Source organism: Olea europaea, chromosome 1, assembly GCF_002742605.1.
Source record: "Olea europaea var. sylvestris chromosome 1, O_europaea_v1, whole genome shotgun sequence".
Classification (NCBI taxonomy): Eukaryota; Viridiplantae; Streptophyta; class Magnoliopsida; order Lamiales; family Oleaceae; genus Olea; species Olea europaea.
Window position 1 is genome coordinate 30,278,810 of NC_036237.1, and position 16,638 is coordinate 30,295,447.

The following is a 16,638-nucleotide window of genomic DNA, read 5'->3' on the forward strand; positions in this document are numbered from 1 at the left end:
TTAAATTTAATTAAACGAAACATTGGTTCTAAGAATTCACACACGACCGCAGCAATCAATATAGGTATCTCTACACATTATATCAATTTACCGGATTTTAACATGTGGTCTAAACAAATAATCCGCATGTCTACGCAATCATTGTTCACAAATCATCTAATTAATAATCAATTGTCTTAAAATATACCACCAAATTTGTAGTAAAAATGTAGAAGAAAAAGTAGAATTCTTGCACCAATATCTCTTGCATCTTCCAATCAATGTGTTAAACCTTCAATTACTTGATGTTTTCTTCATTTGAATTCTTCTTTTGATTCTCCAATTATGTTATCTTGCCTCTCAATGTGTGAATCCCCTTCAAAAGTGTGAGAAATCTGTATTTAGAGGTGCCCCTCTGTTTGTATAGAAAGTAGGATTTTTATGGAAATGGGCCAAAAATGCGCCCTAGACAACCCCAGTGCAGCGCCTAAGTGCCGCGAACAAATCTAGGTAGCGCCTAAGCGCCGTTGGAAACGTCTGGGCGCTATGGTTGCAATGCCTAGACGTTGTACGTTCCCTCTCGAGTTAGATTCTTCGTTTTTTTTATGTCTCGTAGCTTTTAGGCGCTTCGAACGCAGCGCCTAAGCACTGCCTTTCTGCTCCACTTTTTTATTTTTGGCCTCTTCGTTCAATTTAGTACCTTTTTTTGCATCGTCTTTTCCAATCTTCAAAACAACACTAACAAACACATCAAAAACGTTCTATACTCACAAGATTTAGCAAATAATCAAGCTAAAATTGTGCAAAATTCATGAGTGAAACAAACTCATAAGTTTTCCTTACATATTTATAATAATAATAATAATAATGTGAATATACTTATTTAACGAGTAATCTATACCATAATCCTTTTTTTTAAAATAAGTAAAGAATACATTGGGCCCCAATTATAGATGTTTAATTTTACCCGTGTGCACAGGTTGAGAATAACAATATATGAGCTCATTAATCAAGTACATCAATTTGGTGTATAATCAAGAATATCAAGCATTGTCCAATGTAATGCCAATAACCAATGCTATGTCAATGGGTAGAATCTTAAATCTATAATCAATTTGAAAAGAAATAAGTAATTCAATAAACATAATTGTAATAAATATATTTGGAATAAAAAATGGACATAGATTACTCACCTTTAAGTTTCATGACAATAAAAGTGCTTTCTTTGTGAAGTTACTTGTCTTTGATTTTCAAATTATTGCGTGTTTTCCTTCTCTCTCATTCTCCCCTATTTATAATAGTAATTGAGAACTGAATTAATAATTAATTTATTTTTTCCTAATTATTATTTTGCCATCTTTTATCCTATTATGTCATTTGTCATTTTAGTATTTAGAGTGATAAGATAATGTGTAGCGTAGCCGCCTTATTCCCCTTAATTTTGCCACAAGACTTTTAATTTAAATCTTAATTCAATTCTTTTCATAAGGTTATAATATTATCAATATAACTTTTTACTATGTTATATGAAATGTACATCACAATAGAAAGTATGAATATGTACGATAAATTTGCTAAAGCTTATGATTTTGGAAGATGGGCAGTACTACATGTATGTCAAAGAAGTTCACACATGGATGATGTATCTAGAATTTTCGGACTTCCACCACTCTGTGGGATCCCACTACTATATTGACAACCTCGATGCTACTACTATGATGTATGTATTTTTAGATAATTTTCTTGGAAAATAAATATGTTCGCATGGCCTTTGATATGTAGTATAAATAATAGTACAAATAGGTCGGTTATGATTGTAAGGTATAGTACATAGTGCAACTTTTGTGTAATACAACTTTTATATAGCTATTAGTCTCTAATATTTTTTTTGCAACGTAACAAAGTTTATTAAAAAAATAAAAAATTCAACTATCTTATAGTTGGTGTTATTTGCCTATTTCATACTCTTCAATGACCGTGGTTGAAAAAGAACAAAATGTGTCAAACTTGTAATCTTAATGGTCGACCCATACAAATTGCTAAAAATTTTCTCTCTTCACAAAGTATTCAAAAATTTGAAATTTCTATAAATTAAATGACAAGATTGGGAGCTGACAGAAAGTGTACGTACGACACCATTTACATTTTTTTCTTTTTTACCATTACCAAACCTAATTGGCTTGGATTATATGCATATAAAAATCTTGGGAAGATACTATGTATGGTTATTATCTAAATAATGTTACTTAGACTGATAATGCTCACCATGAATATTGTTACTCCTCTTAGAATATTTTCAAGAGATTTTCGATTTTTAAAGAGTATATTTTATTATTTGAAGAGCATTTATAAATTTAGAGAATTAAATTTTTGAAGTATTCTAACAAACTCTTTGTATTTAATATTTAATTTTATTAATCCCAAAAAAATTTATTATTTTCCTCTATCTTTTATTTTAACTAACTTTTTTATAGATTATTTTATTATTTTCTTACATTGAAAATTGAAACACTTTGAATGTATTTAATTATAAAGAATGAGTTTGTCCTTCCAAATTATCTAAATTAAAATATTAATTTAAAAAGCCTCTTGAGATATAATTTTAAAAACTGACTCTTTAAAATAGAACGCATCTCATATTTAAAAGGTCTATTAGATATGCTGTCACCAACTAATTAAAAACAAATGACATTAAAATTAAACAGAAAATTGCAAAACAAATTTCCAATTTAATAATAATACAAAAACAAATAGATAAATGAAGCAATGAACTTCCTTGTGAGCGTAAACTCCCCAATAATTACCAATATATCCCATTGCACACATTCTCGGTTCTCACAAGTCACATCACATTGTCTAAACTACTTCAACCCCACCACAGTCCACCCAACCTCAAGCTCCTAATGGCGAATTCTCCGAAGAAAGTTCAAAATCCGAAACCCTCATCAGTGTTAATCGATCCCGTGTATTCTTCAATGATCACACTATTGATATTAGTGATGGCCTGCATCGAAATTTGCGACGCCGTAACGGTGGTCGATGTGTACCGGCTTGTGCAATACGATATTGGTGGCGTGCCGTTCGGATCTCGACTCGCTTCACTCAACCATCACGCCGGTTCTTCGTTTTTTTCTTCATCGTCTGGGGCTGCCGCGGATCTCTCCCGCACTGTCCTCATCCTTCCCGTCCGCGAATTGAATCTTACCTTCATTAAAGGTTCATTCTTTGCTTCTCTTAATCAATTATGAATTCTGGTTTTACTAGTTTATGTTCAACTTGAAGAAAATTTAAAGATGTTAAGTATTATTTAACTTTTTTTTTTAATTAAAAAAATATAGCTGTTCTGAGCGGATACTTAGTTGAAATTTAACTTTTATGTTAATTTTTTATGTAAGGAAAGAATGTCTTAAGAGTTTAGAACTATCGATAGTTTGCGGGTTACTATAGAAGGAAACTCAGAAGAGAGTTTTTTTTAGTTGCTTTGCCAATGCTGATGCAAGCTGAATTTTAGTTGAGGATTTTACATTTTTATATCTTTAAATTGTAATGATATTTCATTACATATTTTTTTAGTCAGCAATTAAACTTCCGAACTTCCTATCTATCTGTTGGACATTGAATTTATTAGAAGGCGAGCTTTTGCTTTTCTGTAATCTGCGTGCGTGTTGCATTTGTGAAGCTGAAATGGAGCTTGCTTACTGTACTGAAAAGTGCTGAATAAGGGAAATTTATTGGAAAAATACTTGAAAACTAGAAAATGCATTTTTAACCTATAATACGACCAAAAATTTTGAAAAATACAGTAAAATATGCATTAAAAGTCTATTCCAATTGTTTAATAACTCTGGAGAAAAAGGTAGCGAGATATTGAACTGTAAAATCCACATTATAGAAGTATCATATAGTAAGGTCATGCTTGGTTAGTTCATGCTTCAGTTATTATGTTATATCCGGACCACTGAGTTTCTAATAGTGGAAAGAAAGAGAGACATTAGTTGATGGAGTGAATGGGAAGTTAAACTAACTGGTGGCCTTCTATCTTGTGAAAATTAGACATGACACATGTTAGTTGTCCAAAGTTACCTGATGCTCCACTCCACATGTTATGATATGTTCTTGTACACATTCTTGCTGAATATAGTGTACTGAAATGTTAAGTTTGTTTTCTGTTCACATGGGAATATTGCAAGCCACTTGGTGTAATGGTGATTTTTGTTGCACCTCAACTATGTTTTAAATATCTCATGTAAAAATAAGTGCTCTGTTTTATAATTCAAATGAAAGTAATTAGCTTATAAGCAATGTCCATATAGGTATTCTTGGTTTAATGCTGTGACTAGAAATCCTGTAGATGGGTTGCCTAATTTCATGTTTTTCCTTAATAGCTTAAAGTGATTGTACCCCCCCCGTGTATTCTCTTTTAAGTAATAAAATTATTTGATTACCTATCAAAAAAAAAAAAAACAATGTCCATATAGAGCTTTTTTGGTAGCCTTTTTAATTGCTTATAAGTTGTGGTCCTACTGAATATGTAGATCAGGAGTAATAAGTTGTGGGTCCTACAAAATGTGGATAAAAAAGTATGTGTAACTAAGCTTTGCCAAATATGCTTATAGAATGCCATGTTGGGTACAATTTCTTGGTTTCAAATATTATTCATATAAAGGAGTGGTACATCAAATGGAGATGCCTTTTGCATGTTGATATTGGGCATACTAGATTAGTGTGGCAAAATATATGTTCCAACAACAGATTTAGTGCAATGTCAGCTGGCTGAAAAGCAAAAATAATTACTCTTAAAGAGGTTTTTGTGGAGTTGGACTGCACTTGAAGTAGGTAATCAGAGTTGTACAGGTGTCATCTCAGCTGGTATGTGAAAACTTTTTACATAATGAAATTATTAAACAGAGACGAGTGGAAGCATGATGTTACAGCATCTGCACTGAAGATAAGATTAACTGGAAAAAAAAAAAAAAAAGCACATATGAGAGACAGACTGTCAAAAGCTTTATCTATTTTCAGTCCACATATTGGCACTTTATTGTGAATGACCTCTAGTTTAAATGGTTTTGAATTCAAAATAAGTGAAAAATATATTTCCTCTCATTTTTAAAACCTTCTCAGTATATTTTTCAGTTCACAAAGTTAAAACAACTCTTGCTCAATTGTGTTTCAGTTCTTGCTTTCATTTCATAAAGGCACTACTATCAATAAACAAAAATCTATTCCCTATCTATTTTAAAGCATTTTTGGAAGTGTCTAAAAGAGTTTAAATTATAAATAGATAGAAATGATCGGTGGATAAGTGAGTAGTACTTGTGGGTTCCTGGATAAAAAGTAACTTAATTGTTTATTAACAATTTATAAACATGAATCAAACTTAGGCTTAGTTTCTATGTGTCAACTACCTTACATTCTACTTTATATTCATTTTTATAGCTTCATAATCTTTTTCATCTGAGTTGGAGTTATCTTTTTGTTGACAATCTTATGACAGAATATATTACGCACAGAAAGCCATTAGGTGGTCTATTGCTTCTACTCCCCCCAGCTTTTAGTCTTAACTCTGAAAGTGTGGGTGGAGCTCATCATGATTCTGCAAAAGACCTTATGAAGGAAGTATTGGTTGAACTAGAGCAGTTACTTATACATGCTAACACCCCTGTGAGTGAAACAATTACTTTCTTTGGATTTAATCGGTGATTCTTTTTTCTGTTGGTTGTGGAAACTGTAAAGCATACATATTGGCATTTTCGATGTACTTGTATCTAGAGATAATTTGTACACTGCACAATTAGGATATTGTATTTACTTCCACCTGTTCATTCCAAGAGAACATAAACGGTATGCAATTCTGTTCATGGATTCTGGAATGTATAACTTGGATCACCTGTGAAAACAAGGACTAGCATGCTTGAAGTTATAGTTTTTTAGTAATGTCTGGCTTATTAATATAATATGTGACCCATAAAGTAGTGTGTTATCTTCTTTATTGACTTAAAACACTTCATGCTCTATCTGTCAATCTTATGTTTTTGAATTTTGATTCAACTGTTATCTTATGTGTCAGTATCCAGTGTACTTTGGTTTTGAGGATGATAGTATTAATACTGTGCTAGCTGATGTCAAGAAGAATGATGCTACTGGTCAACTGGCAACTGCTACAACTGGCGGGTTAGTCTTTTGACTTGAAAAGAATGTTTTAAGAAATCATTAGAATCAGAAACACTCCCATTCCTCATATCTAACATATCATATGATGCTGAGAATAAGTACTGGGTTAGTAGAACTGTGTTTCATTTCTGTTTTGTGTGGTCTGCCATCAATTACCGAATTCTTGATCCCTGTCTTGAAAGTGGCACTTAGACCAGTGCATTTTTCAATACAAGCTCAGACTTCATGCTAAAAACTGTATACTCATTTTGTATTCCAGTCCCCTTCTGTCATATTTAGCATAATGACTTTGCCCCCACTCTCCAAAGCCTGTCACCCTTAGCTATAAAAATATTTTAGCAATTTACATCACAAAGAAATATAAATGATTTTAACTGTCTACGCTTGGGGAAAATAGGAAGTCTTATTTGTTTCTAGGTCTGTTCCATATTTATAAGTGTCAAGATAACTCATGTAATTGACTAGCTCCATAATATGTTACGATTCTGAGAGAAATTTTGATGGAATTTAAATGCATTATTTTCTACTTAGGGAAAATGAGAGAATGGAATAACGAGTGTTCTAGGTTCATTTTCTGGTTTGTGCATATTCAATTTTAAGGCACTGAAAGTGAACAGAAAAGGAGGCATGCAAGTGAGCTTGTTAGACTGCCGGTCGGTTCAATAGTAAATGAAGTGAAGTAGACCGCACTATGTCTATATAATTTTTTTCTTCGAGTGTTTCATAATATTGAGAGTTCCAAATTCGTTATTGCTAATTATTTAATTTACTATGTATGTATGTATGTATGATTTAGTTCCGCTAGCTAGTTTTACATGTATATGTTTAGTTCCTTTCTTTTTTCTTTTGATTTGCTGTTTTGTGGGCTATTATGTTCTGTTTCATGACTCTTTGGTGCTTCATAATAGTACCCCTGACTCCTGAACGCCGGTGGCGTCTTATCCACAGATTGCACTTGCATCTGTTTATGTCAGATGTTGAATCAAGAATCAAGTTCTCCATTAACCCTATTATGTATCTTTTGATGGAATATATATGTTTCAGATACAAGCTTGTCGTTGCTGTGCCAGAACCCAAGAAAGTTGCATCTCCAACCATTGCAAATATCCAGGTTCAAGCTTAACCTGTTATTTTTCTGTTGGGATTGACTGGGGCCATTATATAAACCCTGTTTGGTTTATATAAAAATGAAATTTTTAGTAGATTTTGATTAAAGTTGATGAATGTGTGGTTGAAAAGTTGATAAACGTTGTAAATCCCATGAAACAGGTCAGTGGAATCTTTATGCTCAAAACCCCTTTATTTGGGACCTCCCAATGAGCAGGAACTGCCATTCCTAACTCTTCTCAGGGGAAAGTGTGTTTGAAAATGAGTTCGAGGAAAAATGAGTTTTAGAGAATTGGGGCCAAACAGTGCATAATATATAGCTTTTGCAATCTAGAGGTTCAAGTTTCAATTTCAAACATTGCAGCCATATATGAACGGTTGCCTGTGACATTGTTATATTTGATTGAACACATAAACTATCATAGGGGTTATGAATTCTGCCAATCTTACACTACTGTTTATAGACGTATTTTTTCATCATTAATGATTCTCATGCTATGTCAGGGGTGGTTGCCAGGATTGAAAGCTGATGGTGATTCAAATCAACTTCCAACTATTGCCATAGTGGCATCATATGACACGTTTGGAGCTGCACCAGTAAATACTTATTTATTTAGTTTTTCTGTTTGATTGATGGTCCAGGGTTTTATGTTATTTTTAATGTTAACAGGCATTATCAGTGGGAAGTGATAGCAATGGAAGTGGTGTTGTGGCCCTTCTTGAAATAGCGAGATTGTTTTCTATTTTATATTCAAATCCTAAAACTAGAGGAAGGTATAATTTACTTTTTGGGCTTACATCTGGTGGACCTTATAACTATAATGGAACTTACAAGGTGCTTACTCGAAGAACTTTTTTTCTTTTCTTCTATGTGCTTACATATGTTGCCATGTCATTATTATGATCTTATGTTTTACCTTGTGTAGTGGCTTAGGAGTTTGGATCAGCGTCAACGCGAGACTATTGATTATGCTATTTGCTTGAATAGCGTTGGCTCATTTAACAATGATTTATGGATTCATGTTTCCAAGCCTCCAGAAAATGCTTACATCAAGCAAATTTTTGAGGTTAGCAAAGTAACTTTTTAGCAATAAAGATGTGGGTTTATTTTTCAAACACAGTCATCTGCCGTGCCAATTTCTGGCTTATTGAGTGGAATTTGCAGGGTTTATCTAATGTCGCAGAAGAATTGGGGCTCAAAGTTGGTCTGAAACACAAAAAGATAAACATCTCTAACACTCGAGTAAGTAGATGTGTAGGTGTTTGAATTGCACTTAAAATGCTTTTTATTTGATATTATTTAATCAAAAAACCTATGATAGCTCTAGTGCTTAACATTTGAGATACAGATGAGTTTATTAAGTTCATTTTAAATTGTTTTTGAACATGGCTTAGGGAGACTGAACAGAAATTTAGGATATTGTACAATACAATTTTAGGATAGAATCATACGTGATATTTTCATTCTTATTTTCTGCATGAGGATCAGTGCATAAGTATCACATTATATGAGTTTTACTATCACTAGGAACCTCTAATGCCTTTTTTTGTTGTGGTTATCACAAGTAGCATGTTCTGTGGCTATGGATATGTTTAGGAAGGAACTGAATTATGGTGAGATATTTGTGGATAAAATGTCTTTTAGGTTTATATTTAGCAAGTGGAGAATTCTAGGTAGTTTTGTCATGCGCACTTGTTGCGGATCAGCTTTATGAACAGGTTTTCTTTGAATAAAGTGATAGATTATTGATTATGAAGATTTAATTTCTTCTTGTATGATGACTTGTATAACTGCAATTATGGATTACTTCTCTTACACTTGTCGATTAGAATAACACAACACTGCTCTGCTCTATGCATTTGTTGTGGCTAATCTCTACTTCCTGGCTTATGATGCCTTTAATGTTTTCAAAGAGCTCATACTTTTGACTTATTAATGCAGTCTGTATGAAAATAAAGCTCTCCAACTTATTACTGAAGTTTCTATGCAAACAAAAAATGGCTTTCATGTGGCCTTTTAATTGGGATTGAAACTATAAAGATTGGGTACCCGTAGGCCGTAGTTGATTAACCTTATTGGAAAAAAAAGTGATGACCCTTTGGAGATGCTTAATTCGTCATAGTTACGAGACTCTTGGTAGTGATGACCCTTTGGAGACGCTTAATTCGTCATAGTTACAAGACTCTTGGTAGAACTTTTTGTGTGCTTTCACCAATTTATTTTGCATAAGCAGTTCAGAAATAAACCTGGTTTTATTTTATGTGGTTTCAAAAGATAAGCTACCACCTTCTCTTAGTTCTACGACTTATGTTTACCAATATTTCTATTAAGATGCAGACTGCTTGTAGTAGAAGGAAAATTATCATGAATTTTTTAGTTGATATGATCAACTTGAAGTTGTGGGGGCATTTGTCGTTATTTTGTAATTGACACCTATCTTGTTGTTTTAGTTTCACTGCTAAAGCTTTTGAAGCATTTTAGGTGGCCTGGGAGCATGAGCAATTTTCGAGACTGAGAGTCACAGCTGCAACACTCTCTGAGCTTTCTGTTGCTCCTGAATTGCTGCAAAACACTGGAGGTCTATCAGATAACAGGTTGTAACTGGGAACCAAAAATAGTTTTTTCTTGAACTATTTTTTGCTTGATTTGCCATTTCCTAAATTTCAGATTTTCTGTACAGACATTTTGTTGATGAAGCTTTAATAAGTCGAAGTGTCAAGTTAGTTGCTGAAAGTCTGGCGGTAAGATCTCATAGTTAATGTTCTCTAGGGTAGAATCCTATTGTAGTTTGGGTGTAATGTTCTGTAGAAATTTGCACAATCCTTCACCCCACTCCTCCCTTCCCCTGCAGCCCCGTGCTTGTAAATGAAGATAAATAAATTCTGTAGTTCTTGCACACCTGCAATTTGTGAATGGCTGCACAAATGAAGTTTCATGTCCAAAAAATGCACTTCTTGTCTGTAAATATGATTTAATTCTGTTTTCATCTGGAATATAGTGTTGTGATATATTATGATAGATTTTTTTATTAGAATCGATAGATGGCGGCATGTTCAATTGAAAGGATGTTCGAGATCTTCTTTTACCCTCACTTTCTGTATTTAACTGAACTTCGATTTCATTTTGAATAATCTGAAGGTTAGGTTAATTTGTGTGTTGCATATAGTGAAATGTTAATCTAAACAAAAGGTAACATAATATTCAATTGTGGAATAACTGTAAGGAGCTTATGTATGGATTAGTATTTCGACTTAAATTGAACAGATGCCGCTGCTTTCCTATTGTTTGTCTTGTTGATTTAGGTTAAAGCTACATTATATTGAGGACTTGAGTGGTTGCGGGGGATGAATGTTTATGACATATAATTTGTTGTTTATCTGATCTCATCTGGTTTGCCTAAAGCAGAACTGAATGAATCATGGTTCAAGTAACATCTTAATTAGAGTGCACGTGCTAATCTAAGGTTTTGTACATGTCAATCAGGATTAGCATATATATTTTCCATAATTATTCAATCTATTTATGCCTTGATTGCATATCATATATAAGCAAATTTGTATAGTTAATAGTTTTCCATATTTGATAGGATTGTCATTAGGAAGGTAATTGTCCAAGAGCCTCTATTTAGTCTGAGGATTCTCACATTATTATACACATTGAATCCAAAATTATAAGTCTTAGATGGTATCAGAGTAAGGATTTCTAAATTAGGATTTAATCCCTTGACTATTCCGATAGTCTTTGTGGGCAATGACGATTGTGCAAAAAGTATAACATTTGTGGGCTGCTTGTGTCGTCTCTGGGTGGTCGAAGAACCAGCATAAATATTTGTGGTTCACGATCTTTTGAGCAGCAAACTTCCGATTACCTTCTAGTCGGGACTGTTGGTGTAGTGCCAACACTTGCTTTGGCTGAATCCTGTGGTCGACAGTCAGTTGGTGTCCTCTGTGGTGCTCGAAAATTGGAGTTCGACATTTGGGTGAAGTGGGTTGGTTTGTTGACGGGAAACTCAGATTGCGACTGTGTGGTGGCCGACAACTTGCAGGAGTCAATTTTGGGCTGGAATCAAAATCTTCAGAGTTCATTTTAGGGAGAAATTGAGGTCTATTTGGGCTGGTAATCTCAAATATTGTTTGGGCTGAAGTTTGCTTATTTGACACAACTAATTAGGCTTGAATTTCGGTTTTGAATTTTATTTGAAAGTGGTTTTTTATTTATTTGTCCTATATTTCAATGGCGACTTGGAATTCAGGTCTCTTTGGTTGCTCTTGGCAATAGACAAGAATATGGGGTGGACTATGAAGAGACATTTGCTTTGGTTACCAAAATGACTACGATATGTACTGTTATTTCTATTACGGCATCTCAAGGATGGCCACTTCTTCAAATGGATGTTAAAAATGCATTTCTTTATTGTGATCTTAAGGAGCAAATTTACATGACCCAACCTCTTCTTCTTCAGATGTTTGTAAGTTGAAATGATCTCTATATGGATTGAAGCAGGTTCCACAGGTTTGGTTTGATAAGTTTCAGTCAACCTTGCTTTAATTTTCCTTTAAGCAGAGTCAATATGACTCATCTTTGTTCCTTTGCAAGACCCCGATTGGTATTGTCCTTCTTGTTTATGTTGATAATATTGTCATCACAAGGATGGATTCAGATTTAATCACTCGTCTGCAACAACATCTTCAGGCCTCTTTTCATATGAAAGATTTTGGTCTCCTCACATATTTCTTTGGGTTGGAAGTTCATTCGGATCATTCTGGCATCTTTTTAAGTCAACATAAGTGCACACTAGATTTGATCACTGCAGTCGGCCTTCAGGATTCTCCTTCCGTTGATACTCTACTGGAAGTAAATACGAAATATCACGGTGATGAGGGTGATCTATTGACCAATCCTACTTTGTATCGACATTTGGTGGGTAGTTTGAACTAATTGACAATAACTGATCCTGACATTAAATTCATGCAAGCTTCACGACATCTACATTTAGCTGCTGTTCGTCGTATTATTCGTTATCTTCGCGGATCTTCTAATCGTGGCTTATTCTTCCCAACCGGTACTTCTCTTCGCCTTGTTGCCTACAGTGATGCTGATTGGGCTGGTTATCATGATACTAGACGTTTTGGTACTAGGTGGTGTATATTTCTTGGTGATTCCTTGATATCTTGGAAGAGTAAAAAACAAGATCGAGTTTCTAAATCTTCTACTGAATCTGAATATCCGGCCATGTCTACTGCCCGTTCTGAAATTCTTTGGCTCTGTGGACTGTTAGCTGAACTGGCTTTTCTCAGGATGATTCTACCCCTCTTCATGCTGATAACACTAATGCTATTTAGATTGCTAATAATACTTTTTTCATGAACGTACTAAGTATATTGAGGTGGACTGTCACTCTATTCGGAAGCTCAGGACTCTTGTATTATTTCTCTTCCTCATGTTTCTACTGATCTTCAGATAGTTGACATATTTATAAAGGCTATGACACGGCAGCGTCATCAATTCCTTGTGGGCAATTGATGCTTCTCAATCCTCCAGCATCAATTTGAGGGGGAATGTCAGTCAGGATTAGCTATATATTTTCCATGATTATTCAATCTATTTACGTCTTGATTGCATATCATATATAAGCAAATTTGTATAGTTAATAGTTTTCCATATTTTATAGGATTGTAATTAGGAAGGTAATTGTCCAAGAGCCTCAATTTAAACTGAGGACTGTCACATTATTATACACGTTGAATCCAAAATTATAAGTCTTACAATACATGCATACTACCCATGCACGTATTCAATAAATAGGTAATTGTTCAAGTGTTAGTTGAGATCTTAAATTTCAAATTTATTTTCTGAAGTCCTTGCTTTGTAGTTTTGCAAAATTAAGGTTGTAGAATTTCGCCATACATGTTTGTTACTGCTCATTTTGTTTCTTGCTTGTGCACATATGCATGCATCGGACACTTTTGAAGAAATGAAGAGTGCATGCATATTTATTGACAACTTGGAGCATAAACAGTGAGCTTGTGTAAAATTAGCAGATCATGCTTGTTAATTTCATGGAGAAAGTTTTTACGCAGTAATACCCAAAATCAGCTAATCCCGACCATGCTAGTTTCTGATTAAAAATGTACTGGACTGGTTTATTAAACATCAAATGATTTTGCATATGTATGAATATATAATGCATATTATGTATTAAATGATTTTGCATGGCCTAATGGTTTAATGCGTATATACAGAGACATATTTATGACTTGAAGGGGAAAGACATCAATATATTTGCGGATAATAGTAGTTTAGCTGTCAATCCTTCGTATATACGTTCATGGCTAGACCTTTTGTCAAGAACACCTCGAGTGGCGCCATTTCTTTCAAAAACTGATCCTATCATCATGGCGCTGAAAAAGGTAAATCTTGCTTTACTTGAATTTTTAAGTTCATAGTTTATCCCTTGTGATTCTATATGTTTTCTTTAATAGTGGCATTTTTTTTTTAATTTTTTTTTTCAGTTCTACGTCTTTTGTAGCTTTTGATTATAGTTTCCCTTTTTGGCTAAAGAAATAGTTGCCATTGTAGCTTCGATGTGAATCGAAGATGACTCGGAAATGTAGCATTATGAATTCCTAAACATGCAAAGATGATACAGTGAACTTCCAGGAGAAGGGGAAAATTGAAGTTAGACCTGCAAAGTTATTGTAATCAAGCATGGAATATTGGAGAAGCAAGAAAAATGAAACTGAGAGATGCTATATAATATGAATAATTCTAGGGTTTTGCCTCCTAATAATTTGACTGTATTAAAAATCCTTGGGTAGCAAAATTTTATGGCAACTGATTACACAAGTACAACAGTATATTTAAGAGAATAAAGCTCTTACCACTCCCTAATAATTGAAAAAGAGCAAAGCACACGTTGTGAAATGATAAAAGAGGACTGTAGTGATTTTTTGTCAACTATGTCATCTGCTTGGTGCATCCAGAGCAATGTTTGACTTCCTATTTTATTGCTTGAAGAAAAATGACCTTCTGGATGTGAATTCCACTTTCCCTGTCTACGCTACATAGTTTCCTGATTTGGTGAAAGAGCTCGCCAACTTATGACATGTGCTATACACTAAATAGTTTCTGGATTTGGCTCAGTGGTTGAGAAATGTAGGGTCTAGACCTTTCATCTCTGATATGTTAAGCTAGTCAAGATGATGTTTCTAAGTGGTCAATAAGAAGTTCGTGGTTTTGGATTTTTTATTTTATTTTTATTCTTTTCCTTTTCTGTATGGCGATGGATTTCTTCAATTTGAATTGACGTGATATTATATTCATCATTTACAAATTAATCGGCTGTGTAGAATCAAGTTAAATCCCACGAGCCACTCCCTTTCCTGAATTTTAGTTTTGGATTGTGACTACAATTTTTCTTATTTATTTATATTTATTTTTGTTGATAGGAATTAGCAGATCATACCATCGAGGTGAATGTACAACAGGAAGTTCTTGATGGAATGTTCACTTTTTATGATTCAACAACTGGCAGGTTGCATATATATCAGGTGCTTATTTCACCTTTTTATTTTGTTTGTATCTTGTCGGACATAAATCTCTTTAAGCATTTAATTTCTCAAGAGCACCAGGTTTGAGGGAATGAAGAGATTATGAAGTCACTTCAATTTTGGGAATCTTTGGTTCTAAAATAAAACCCAATGCAATTTATGTATCTAACGAATGGTCTGATATTTTTGATGATATACTGCAGGTTGCCAGTGTAACATTCGACTTACTTTTGCTGCTAGTCCTCGGATCATACTTGATTGTTCTTTTCAGTTTTCTAGTCATCACAACCAGGGTATGATCCTTAATGAAATTTTTTCCCCTCTCCATCCCACTTGTCTGCACATTCTATTCAGAAAATGCAAAAAGTTGCTCTATATATGCCTTATTAATGAGTATGATAACGAGAAAATGACATCTTTGCAAATGCTGATTATGTCTCTACAGGGTCTTGATGATCTGATCAGTCTATTTCGTCGTCCCCCTTCCCGCAAAGTGAAAACGGCTTGATTATGGAGCTGGGTAGTTTACCACCAGGACCCTCCGAGTTTTGGACTTGCAGATTACTTTTTTTGCAGCTTAAATGCGGACATTGAACTTCAGATGAGTTATCTGATGGTCCCTATGTGTGTAGGTTAACTTAATTCTGAGTAAACTAGTTAGAAGTTTTGAGTTGGTCGTTATTTCTTTAACTTTTCCTCGGTGGTTTCCTGAAGGAGATCACTTGGCTGCTATAAACAAATTTTGTTGAGACTACCCTGTAATCCTCCAGCTGGCTCTCCTTACAAAGAGACATAGCTTCTATGTTAGATCCCGATTTTAAGCGAGGTTGTATTTTCGAAAAAACTGATTCATTTATCATCTGATATGGTACTTGAACATATTTGGCTTGAAATCAACTGGCATCTTTTCCATGACATTGAGGCATGAGTGTGCGTGCAGTGTTTTGATTTGATTCAATCTCTTATTTGAAGATGAAATCAGAATAATGATTTGGTAAGTCAAGAAGGATAAATTTTGTGATTTGACTTCACTAAAAGATTTTAGGAATGAAATTGAGAATTATATCTGGCCTGGAGATGAAATCGACCTACCCAAATGTTACTTCCATTGAGATTTTAGGAATGAAATTGCCTGGGGAATGGTTGATGAAAGATTTTTATATACAATGGTTTACACGACACCCATAAACAATATACAACTAGAAGAGAGTTTATGGGCAATCCTAGGTGAGTCTGGAAAGCTTTTAGATAGAAAGCACCAACATGGATACGAAAGTTGCACGACATGATATGGACACTTTGACACAATTTTTTGAAAAAAATACCAATGCAACAAGTTTTCGACGTACTCAAGGAAAATTATTAATTTTAGCATGCCCGCAACGCATTCAATCGTACAAAATAAAAAATAATTTGAACATGCCACCTAGAGTTCTAGACACGTGTATGTGTGACTTTCAACTATACGAAATCAAGAAGTAATTTGAACACACCACTTGATGTTTTTGACATGTCGGTGTCATGTGGCGTTTGACAATAACGTGTCGATAACTTCTTCAAATATACAAAATCAGAAAGTGATTATCAACTAATTTACCTACATGTGCAAGTTCTTCAAAATATGGATAGCTTTCTTTAAAAATGGTTTTTGAGTTGAATTAAATCGATGAAAATTAGAGGCGAAATTGTAATTGTTGTTTCTTTTGATAAATTTCTACATTATAACCTACGGAAATAATTTCTTTTCCAATTTTCGATGGAAATTTCCTATAATATAAAACTGATGCAAAATTTGTAGAATTGTATTCTAGAATTAATTAATTATTC

General features: G+C 33.9%; 1 protein-coding gene and 1 long non-coding RNA gene across 2 annotated transcripts; both read left to right on the forward strand.

Annotated features, from left to right (window-relative positions):
- Window positions 1-2,794: 2,794 nt before the first annotated feature.
- Window positions 2,795-15,728, forward strand: LOC111400616 (nicalin-1-like). The gene is made up of 14 exons (XM_023028020.1): window positions 2,795-3,195; window positions 5,477-5,643; window positions 6,050-6,153; window positions 7,198-7,264; window positions 7,765-7,857; window positions 7,931-8,095; window positions 8,187-8,327; window positions 8,426-8,503; window positions 9,743-9,855; window positions 9,942-10,002; window positions 13,504-13,671; window positions 14,710-14,811; window positions 15,015-15,104; window positions 15,257-15,728. The coding sequence occupies exons 1-14, from the start codon at window positions 2,883-2,885 to the stop codon at window positions 15,317-15,319; spliced, it is 1,725 nt and encodes a 574-aa protein (XP_022883788.1). The 5' UTR covers window positions 2,795-2,882; the 3' UTR covers window positions 15,320-15,728.
- On the forward strand, window positions 3,202-4,957 carry LOC111400638. Its single transcript, XR_002703842.1, has 2 exons — window positions 3,202-4,292; window positions 4,458-4,957. It is a non-coding gene; the product is annotated as an uncharacterized LOC111400638 (long non-coding RNA).
- Window positions 15,729-16,638: the final 910 nt, after the last annotated feature.